Source organism: Phoxinus phoxinus, assembly GCF_949152265.1.
Source record: "Phoxinus phoxinus genome assembly, chromosome: 17".
NCBI lineage: Eukaryota > Metazoa > Chordata > Actinopteri > Cypriniformes > Leuciscidae > Phoxinus > Phoxinus phoxinus.
Genome location: NC_136892.1, coordinates 15444031 through 15454907, shown reverse-complemented (window position 1 = coordinate 15454907; position 10877 = coordinate 15444031). Strand labels below are relative to the sequence as shown.

Sequence of the window (10877 nt, the reverse complement as noted above, 5' to 3'; positions counted from 1 at the left end):
TATGGGATAATGTAGCCTACACACAGTCGTTATTGTAAAGATCCATTCACTACGTGTCGTGGGTTCTGATCACCCTATCTGGGTTCATTTGGCAAAATATTCTTGAGACAGACCAACGAAATATGATCCTCAGGTTCACGCAGATGAGGAGTTGATCTGTCGCGCCCTCTACTGGCCGCGGAAGTGACTATCGCTGCTCCACATATGTCACGTCTAGGTGTGAAGTCACGTGTTCATTACTGCGATATAGTGGGGTCCAAGAGTACAGTGGAAGATTTGCATCAAAGGTTTGTTCTGTTTTATCTTCTGAAGTCTATCTACCAGACACGTATGGGACTGCAGGAGGTTTTTTGTGTGTGTGTGTGTGTGCATATCTTGTTTTCTTTAACAGCTCTAATATAGAAATATACACTTGCCAGTATAGACCACACTTCTTTAGAAGAAAATTAAGACCTTGTTGTATTTAGATAACTGTTTAAAAGACTTTGCCCTGAAGAATAACCTCACATTTTGTGTTTTTGAGGGGCCCTGTGGTTCACATCCAAAGGAGACATCCCATTGCTCCATGAACACAGCTCCTGTTGTGTTCACACTGTCGGCCTTTTGATGAGCACAGGCAGGGGGAGTAAAGTCCAGGACCAAGGGCAGATTATTAACCTGTGTAATCTGGTCCCCTTCTGTCTCTCGCACTCCCATAAAACCAGCGCTCTGCAGCCAGTCGGGTCTCAGGTCTCACGTGGCCTCTGGGAGACAGCAGCACAGAGCCCCGCACATCCTCCAAGGGCCAATGAATCAGTCAGAACCTGCAGAGGAGTTTAAGGTAAAATAATATCCTTCAAGTATGGGGTCATTGTTGGGAATTACAACACTGATTTGGGTCACACTGCAGATGTTTATGTCAAGGAATGTAAGAACAGGAAGTTTGTTTGAATGTCACATTGGAATGCTAAAGATTTGTGATGACATCCCAGTAGAATTTAGCAATAAAGAAAACGACTGAGAATTGTCTATTTTATATTGAGGAACATTGAGGATTTTTTAAATTGTTATTTTTATTGAGTGCTAACAAATTCAAATCTGAATCCTGGTCATGCACATCAAGTAGAAGGCCTTGCTTATATGGATGCGCACAAATGTTCAGATATGAGATGCATAGAATTGTGCCCGATTATTATTTAGAAAATGATTGACTCAAATACAAGATACTCAACAAAAAGAAGAAGATGTTTTCTCAGGATAAGAAGAGTAGGTAAATATATTTTCCTTCATGGTGAAGGTTTTTTTTTTTTTTAAGCTTTTTGGCAATTTGAGTCCGTGAATGATCTGAGTGACTAAAGAGCTCTTTTTTTATTATAAGTCTGAATATATGTAGTAGGTTTATGCTTGTGTTAGTTAAATGCATGATGAGGTGGAAATGTAGGTGATAGATTGAACAGTCCGTTCTGGTCCACTGATTTGATTGGATAAGTCACATTCCTAGAGATATTATGTTTCTTGGCACTGTTTCTATCACTTTTGTAATTATTTTCTCAAACCAACTTTAAGCTGACTATAAAATAGTTTTGCAAAAAATATTAGAGGTATTCTACAATATATATATATGAATCATCCAAAGTTAGCAAGGCTATGACAATTAATTTTGTAATCTTTTAATGCTTGCTTTCACCTCTATTGTCAGTAAGCATTGGTACAATGTGTGCACTGTTTGTTTGGAATAGCACCTGCATTGTTGTTCACAGTGACATAGCCTTGTATGGTCTGGTTGCTTAATGATGAGTCGTGATATTGTTATTTTTCCCCATGTTGTCTCTGGTTTAACACTTAACTTGTCATGCGTATCAATGAAATGTCTACCCTGCAAAAAAATGGGATAGTGCCAAACTAGAACATGCCAAGTGTTACAGCCTAACTTATCACTTATCAAGCAGAAAGACAACGGAATTATATTCTAGATATTGAAGTTTGTTTTAGTTGTGGTGAGTTCTACTAATTATTTGGTTAATGGAGGCCGTTCATGTTCAGTATCATAGACTTTACTGTGGGGTCTGTTTTGCTGTCTTTTGCAGTTAGATACATTATCTGTAGTTAAATATTAAATATTAAGTGAATTATAAATGGTAAATGAGAGAGTAACTTGCCAACTTTTGAACTTGGCTTCTTTGAAAATGCAAACAATATCACTTTTTCTTTATTATGTCATTAAAAATTGTTTAAATTCACTATTATTTTACTATAATTTACTATAATATATACACTGTATATTTGATACCAATATGACAATGTGTTACTATTTGTATTTTGAATTAGCTTTTATTTGTATATTTTCAGTTATCATTTTTAGTATTTCTATTTAGCCTTAATTAATTTTTATTTAAATTTTATGTTTAATAATTTTAGTACTTCAACTTATCTTTAACTTAAAGTTTTTAATCTAATATTATTTATTTTAACTATGTCCGTAAAAAACTACAATAAGGTAACACGAGTTAACACATCAACTAACATAAAAATACAATGAGCAATACATTTTTACAGCATTTATTACCCTCTGTTAATTAATAAAAATGTTCATGTTAATTAACAGTGCAAAAACTAATGTTAACAGATACAACCTTTGATCTTACAAATGTATTCATAAATATTCAGACTAACATCAACAAAGATGTATAAATATTGTTCACTGTTAGTTCATGTTAACTAATGTTCTTATCTAATGCTAACAAACAAAACCTTGTTGTAAAGTGTGACCTTTATTTCCGTTAACAGAAACTTAATATAATTGTAGTTTTAGTTAACAATAACATCACTTATATATATATATATATATAATTTATATTAAAGCTTGTATTAAAGCATGTATTAAATGCACTTAATCAAAAGCTGTGCACACAAATAGTACTATTGTCATGCATGAATCATATGTGTCTGTTGTCCATCAGCTCACACCTCCAGATGGAGTTGTTCCAGCAGACGGTACAGAGCTGCAGGAGATGCCTGCTGACCTGGCCATGGTGTCTGATGGGAGTCAAAACCAGGCGGCAGGTTTTGATATGATCTACCGAATCGAGGACGTCCCGCCTTGGTATCTGTGCATTCTCCTGGGACTGCAGGTACACTTTTAACATTCTCATACTCTCTTTAAATCTGACTCACCCAACATCCCCATCCCATCTAAACCCTCCTACATCTGTGTACGTTCTGCCTCTGGATCTCCAGCACTACCTGACATGCTTCAGTGGAACTATTGCTGTACCATTCCTACTGGCTGAAGCCATGTGTGTGGGGAAGGACCAGTACACTGTCAGCCAGTTAGTGGGCACCATCTTCACCTGTGTGGGGGTCACTACGCTCATACAAACTACATTTGGTGTCAGGTGAGTTGTTTAATGTGTGCTTCAGTACAGAAATATGTGATTAGTTGTCACCGTATGAATGTTTTTCTGTGCCATGATCAGGTTGCCTTTGTTCCAGGCGAGTGCTTTTGCCTTTCTCATCCCTGCTCAGGCAATTCTGAGGCTGGATCGATGGAAATGTCCTCCTGAAGGTACAAACAGTGTTACACACTGTGTGGACTTTTACATTCACTATCAGTGGGGGAAGCTTTTAGGCATATTACATTTGCACAAACCAAAGATTAAAGGGATAGTGAAAATAATGTCATCATTTACTCACCCTCATGTTGTTCAAACCAGTATGAGTTTCTTTCTTCTGTTGAACACAAAAGAAGATATTTTGAAGAATGTTTATCATCAAACAGTTGATGGTAGCCTTTGACTTCCATAGTAGGAAAAACAATACTATGGAAGTAAATGGCTCGCGTCAACTGTCTGGATATCAACATGGTTTGAACAACATGAGGGTGAGTAAATGATGACAACATTTTCATTTTTGGGTGAACTATCCCTTTCATTTTCCATTTTGTTGATATTTTGTCTGATACTTTGTCTATGGTTACCTCCTCAGGTCAACATAGATATACTTTGCAAGCATATTTTTGGCTGTAGGTTAAAACGCAGACAAAATAGACAAAATATCTCCCATAAATAGGTATGACGTCAGAACCCGGAAGACTAAAAGACGTCAAAGTATCGTCAAGTTATGTTTAGGCTTTATTTTACTCATTAATTGAAAAAAAAAAAAAACATTAAATATATATATCCCGTAGTTTCACAAATTTCCAATAGAAAAATCTCCAAAAAACTAGCAACGAATTAGTCTTCCGGGTTTTGACGTCATAACTACGCCATTATAGTTGTGGTTACTCAAACATTGGTCGTGTCCCAATTCAGAGTCTGCATCCTTCGACGGACTTGACGGTGGGACTGAGCGTTGGTAAATTACTTTTTTGAAAAAAAAGTTTCTGAAAACAAAACCGGGTTTACAAACTTTTAAATATGTTCACCATGGTCCATTTCTGTATATAATAAAGAGTATAAACTATAGATAATAGCATCTTAGTAAGATATAGAAGTCGACTTGTGAACCGCTTTAAAGTTGGTGTTTTTTAAACCTAATAGCGTTTAAAAGTGTAATTCGGCAATTTCTCTCAAAACAATCCTGTCGTCAGTGGCGCACAATGAATTCTGGGGTAGGCAAGGCCACGAAGGATCCATCTGTTGTATCCTTCATTTCACTGGATACGAAGGACGCATTTGGAGGCCCCATTTGAAGGAGCCTTCGAATTGGGACAGCCGTTGTCACGCTGTGGTGACACAATCGGCCTTCAAATGGAGCCTTCGAAGTGTGCAGCCTCTGAATTGGGATGCAGCAATTGTTGTTCAATTGCTGGTTCAAGTGTTTATTTGGGGTAATAAACTCCCTAAAACACCAAAACAGCAAGACCAAGCACAACAAATTGGGACTGGAATGGTTTTGAGATGTTTTTGAAAGGTAGTTTAACTATTTTGATTAAAATGCCATCTTAAAAACCCAGTGTGTGAGATGCACTGCCTGGCTAAAGTCGTCTGCCTGATGCATGTGCATATACATTACCTTTCAATAATAAGAAATATTTCTTGAGCGGCAAATCAGCATATTAGAATGATTTCTGAAGGATCACGAGACACTGAATACTATAGTAATGATGCTGAACATTCAGCTTTGCCATCGCAGAAACTAATTATATTTAAACATTTATTCAGATATTTCAGATTATTTCATAATAATACTGTTTTTGATCAATTAATGCAGCCTTGGTGAACATTAGCCTGGCTAACGTCAGACCTCGTCTCGTTGAGACGTGGTCTGGGAACCACATGTGCATTTTCTCGTATTTGAGGCGTGGTTTACGAATGCCCAGAGCCGCTTATTGATCGCTACGAATGTCTATCAAATGCGCCTGTACGTAGCTCATAGCCAATCGTTTCAATTATACCAGATGACGTATGTAGAGCGACAGAAATTCGACCAGGAAGAAGACGATGGGTCATAGATTTATGTGTACACGATGGCGACTATTGCCGTTTGTGCAAGACAAACATGAGGGTAGAAGGTAAATCTGCAGTGCACATGTTGAAACAAACTGCTTCGGTGTGTCGCATAGACGTCGTCATCGTCTTGCTGCTCCCTCCCCGTTTTGTGATTGGTCCCCTCGCTGAGGCGAAAATCTGATCCATGGTATCCAGGCTGCCTAGCAGCGTGAATAAAATCGCGCTGCGCGCAAGGCAGCATGGGAAGACCCAGGCTAGGTGAACTGAACATGAGACTTCTTTCAAAAACATTACGAAATCTTACCAACCCCAACGACCAACAATTGAAAGTGTTTGCACGTCTCGTGAAATGTTTTGAAATGACTATTAACTTGGTGTCTTAAAAAGATTGTACTCTCATTGAAAAGGCAACGAGAATCAAAGTTTACATAAAAAAACAGCAAAGTTTGTGCAATGTGTGTAAATCAGTCCTTCTTCTAGGAAGCATTGTCTATTGAGAATCTGTTTACATTCCACATTGTGCAGGTCAAGCTGTGTGGAAGTTAATGCTTAACCATGGTTTTGGGTTTCACAGAGGAGATTTACGGAAATTGGTCTATTCCTCTCAACACGTCTCATATTTGGCAACCCCGGATGCGAGAGGTGCGTGACTAATGTCTAAAGATTGAACCGGTTATCACTGCCTTCGTGACGTGCTGCGTCTTGACCTGTGTGTTTGTGTCAATTCTCTGTAGATTCAGGGCGCTATTATTGTGTCCAGCTTGATTGAGGTGGTCATAGGGTTCGCTGGAATCCCTGGGATCCTGCTTAACTCAATCGGGCCCCTGACTGTCACCCCCACAGTGTCCCTTATCGGCCTGTCTGTCTTCCAGACGGCAGGAGACCGCGCTGGCAGCCACTGGGGCCTGTCTCTGCTGTGAGTTCTTCAACTCTTTAAATGCATTTCAAGCTCATTTATCTCTACACTAGCTGTTTTTTTATTTAATACATCTGTGTGTTTTGTCGTTCCAGGTGCATCTTCCTTATTGTTTTGTTTGCTCAGTATTTGAGGAACTGGGCTTGTCCTTTACCCAGCTATTCCAGACAAAAAGGCTGTCACATCACACACGTGCAAATATTCAAGATGTTTCCCGTACGAACCCCCAGCTACATCAGCCTACATCATAATGCATTTTGCCTTTTGATAATATTATAAACATAGCAATACATACACACAATATTTATTATCGCAATTAATTACACTTCCTGATTGGCCTTAGAACAAAGTTCACATTACCCCATGTTATCAACACGTTTATAGATTGAAATGCTCACTTCTGAACATTTTGTCCTTAGTAACTGATTATCCTGATTTCAGTAGATCATCATGGCAATCATGTTGGTATGGCTGGTTTGCTATATTCTCACCCTGACGGATGTGCTGCCGAATGACCCAAATCGGTACGGCTACAAGGCTCGCACTGACTCCCGGGGCGATATTATGACCCGGGCGCCGTGGTTTCGTTTCCCCTATCCATGTAAGGACTTTGCTTCCTTCCTGCAACACCCATGATTTATAGCGGCTTGTTTATCAGAAAATGTCACTTTGACTTAGGCTATATCTAAGACTTTCATTTTTTTTTCTCCACAGTAAAATGATTAGAAGGTAATTATATCAGTGGAGCAATGGCCAAACTCTTTCCAAATCAGATCATTTCCTTGATTTTGTGTGTCACAGGTCAGTGGGGTTTGCCGACAGTGACGTTAGCAGGAGTGCTAGGCATGTTTAGTGCAACTCTAGCTGGTATTGTTGAGTCTATCGGGGATTATTACGCCTGCGCTCGCCTCTCTGGAGCTCCGCCTCCTCCTGTGCACGCTATCAATAGGTAAGAATAGCAAGCAGTAGAAAACTTAAGGGGGTCATATCATGAGGATTCAGATTTTCCTTTTTTAAATACTTCAAATGACTGTGAAAAACATGCTGTAAATGTCAGAACTGTTTGTTAACCCTGAAAAGCCTGATATAAAATAGTTGAAATAGTTAAAACAGTTTAGTGAACCATGTGTTCTTTGTTGAGTATCATATTTTATATATCAGACTTTTCTTGGGTGTTTTTCTTGATAGTTCACCCAAAAATCACAAAAACATAAATTAATTGATGGACCACTAACATAGTATGCCCCAAACTGAGGAAAAATACTCATGATATTGCTGATATTTATATGGCCAAGTTGAAGTTCTGTTCGTCAAATTCTGTAGTAATAGACTATTTGCATAAAATGCATATAAATATCAGTTGTCACTCTTTATCTCTCAATAATATGTCTTAGAAATATGATACTTAAATGCTTAGTTTTATGATGGAATGATGATTGAGACGTACTAATAAATGTTCCTCAAAAAAATACCTCCGTAAAAAACAATAAACAAAACAAAAATCATTGTGGAAATCAAGGACAAAAATTTTATTATATATATATATATATTTTAAAACAGGATATGACCCCTTCAATATTTGTTGGATTTAGTTTCATGGTTTATGTATTTCTTTTCTAGGGGGATCTTTACAGAAGGAGTGTGCTGTATCATAGCGGGGCTGCTGGGCACAGGAAATGGCTCAACCTCTTCAAGTCCTAATATAGGGGTGCTTGGCATTACAAAGGTGAGCTCTTAGGCTCTGTATAACACTAGTGTAAAGCTTAAGGGCTATTAGATAGAATTGGGTTAATGTCTGTATTTGTGACAACTGACCAGATTCCTTCAGGGAGTGAGGCTGATATCAGGTGTATACAGATGCAAAACTCTCCTGTTGTCTCCCCAGTTTCTCTGTTTTCAGTGTCATCATTCATCTTGTAAATGTATATTTTGTGTTGAGTGACAAGCAGTGTTTTTTTCTTGTGTCTTGATTTCTCCTACAGGTGGGAAGTAGGAGGGTGATACAGTATGGAGCAGGCATAATGTTTTTATTGGGAACTATTGGGAAGTTCACCGCCCTGTTTGCCTCCTTACCTGACCCTGTCCTTGGAGGGATGTTCTGCACCCTGTTTGGTAATGAGCTTATTGGACCTATTTGCATTTGCAGATGTTTTGTCCCAGCTTTGTCCACAGGGTGTCAGTAAAGAGCCCAGAAAGTCCTTAGGAAGGCCCTGTCCCAAATGGCACACTTCATGTGTACATGTGGTTTTGTGGACAATGGCTGCCGCGTACACGCGTGTCCGTTAAATTTACAAGACCGTAGGGTGTACCATTTGTCATTTTAGGTTTCAAAAAGGTGCTCTCAAATACCCCTTTGCAGCCGATATGCGCCCTCAATGTTTTACGATGCAAAAGGATTTATGGTTCTATTTGGGACAGGGCCTAACAGTGCACATTTCCACCTTTTAGAGTTCACATCATGACAACATGCCACGAATTAATTTTGTATTTCATAAATTTTTTAGAGGACCAGACATCGTTTAATTACACACAACACCATAGAAAATTGAAGATAAAAATTTTTTTTTAAAAAGGAATGCGTTTATTCAGCGAGGATGTATTCAATTTATCAAAAGTGACAGTAAAGGCATTGATAATGTTACAAAATATATATATTTCAAATGAATGCTGTTCTTTTGACCTTTCTATTATTCAAAGAATACTGAAAAAATGTATCCGGGATTTCACAAAATATTAAGCAACACTGATAATAATAAATGTTTCTTGAGCACCAAATAAGCATATTAGACTGATTTTTTGAAGGAGCTTTGGCATCCCAGGAATAAATTACAGTATTACAAGAGAATTACAGTTTTAAAAAGAGAAAATGGTGGTTGTGGTAATAATAGTTTTCAATGTTGTTGTTTTTTCTCACTATTCACTCAAAAAAAATGCTGAGTTGTTTTAACCCAACTTTGGGTCAAATATGGACAAACTCAGCCGTTGGGTTACATTTTATAATTAAATTTTTTAACCCAACATTTGGGTTTGACCATATTTGACCCAAATTTGGGTTAAAATAACCCAGCATTTTTTAGTGTAAATGCAGCATTGGTGAGCATAAGAGACTTCTTTCAAAAACTGTTTTACAAATCTTACCAACCCCACACTTTGGAACGGTAGTGGCCTATATATGTATTTTGTGTAGTTTTAAACTTGTTTTCTCTTTTGGTTTGTACACAGGTATGATTACAGCTGTTGGACTGTCAAACCTACAGAGTGTGGATCTGAACTCCTCCAGAAATCTTTTTGTTCTGGGTTTCTCCATGTTTTTTGGCCTCATGTTGCCTAATTACCTGGACACTCATCCTGGCATCATTAAAACAGGTCCATATGTCTGATGGTGTTTTCTGATATATTTTCGTTTGCAGCAAGAAAGCTGTGAATGTTGTCACCTAATACTGTTCTTTTGATTTTAACAGGTGTGGCAGAGCTGGACCAAATCATCACAGTGCTCCTGACAACAGAGATGTTTGTAGGGGGATTCCTAGCATTTGCACTTGATAACACAATCCCAGGTATGCATCTGACAGAGTGACTCATAATATACTACTTCATTAGATAACTAGAGAACAAAGGCAGTGTAAAATTACAAACAGGCAGTCACGCAAGCTGCTCTACATTCAACATGTCTACATTGTGTGTGCAGGCACCAGAAAAGAGCGAGGTCTGGTAGAATGGACGGCTGAGAGTCCTTCAGGACCAGGAACAGTAACAACGGACACTTATGACTTTCCAATTGGGATGGGGCTGGTCCGGAAGCTGGGCTGCATGAGTTACCTGCCAATCTGTCCCACTTTCCAGGGCTTTAAGCCATCATGCCGCAAATATGAGGAAGAGGACATAAAAATAAACAAAGGTGTGACTGATGCTCCAGTTGAACTGGTCTGCACCAAAATTTAAACTTTTTACAACTGAGCACCAATTATGCTGTCGCACAAAATTTTTATTTGTTTCGTTTTGCATCACAAACAAATAAGAAAAATGTTCTATTAGAAAATGGGTGCATATATTTAAAGTAAAACTTGAATGAACAGAACAAAGGGTCTTTGTTCGTCTAACATCCAACCAAATGTGAAATTTGAGTTCATTTTAAAGAATTAGATATTTTACTGAAATGACTTAAAAAGAAAATGGTCCGTTTTTTTATTTTATTGCATCTTGATTGTGTACAAAATACGCAAGTGATTAACACTAAACAAAATATGCTTAGAAATGTTTAGCTTCAGAAAGTGGTGAAAATTATGTTTAAAATACACATAAATCATAATGTATATACATGTTATTGTAACTAATAATGTTTATAAATACTTAGTGTATTATGTATTCTATAAGAGCCATAAGACAAATTATCATGTGGATATTCGGTTTTGACAAAGATGTGCTTAAGTTATTTTGTATTAAAATATAACTTAAAATATATATTTCTGTCTGTCTAAAATATTTGTGTCTTTCTCATGTCAATTTTGATTTATTTGTAACCATTTTATTAG

The 10877-nt window shown here is 37.6% G+C and overlaps 1 protein-coding gene across 1 annotated transcript; it reads left to right on the top strand.

Moving 5' to 3' along the window:
- Window positions 1-234: 234 nt before the first annotated feature.
- On the top strand, window positions 235-10303 carry slc23a1 (solute carrier family 23 member 1). The gene is made up of 15 exons (XM_079586951.1): window positions 235-287; window positions 524-820; window positions 2940-3110; window positions 3217-3374; window positions 3456-3544; window positions 6004-6071; window positions 6164-6345; window positions 6441-6561; window positions 6790-6946; window positions 7147-7294; window positions 7966-8071; window positions 8328-8457; window positions 9568-9711; window positions 9807-9902; window positions 10034-10303. Exons 2-15 carry the CDS (start codon window positions 788-790, stop codon window positions 10285-10287), a joined length of 1857 nt encoding a protein of 618 aa, XP_079443077.1. The 5' UTR covers window positions 235-287; window positions 524-787; the 3' UTR covers window positions 10288-10303.
- Window positions 10304-10877: the final 574 nt, after the last annotated feature.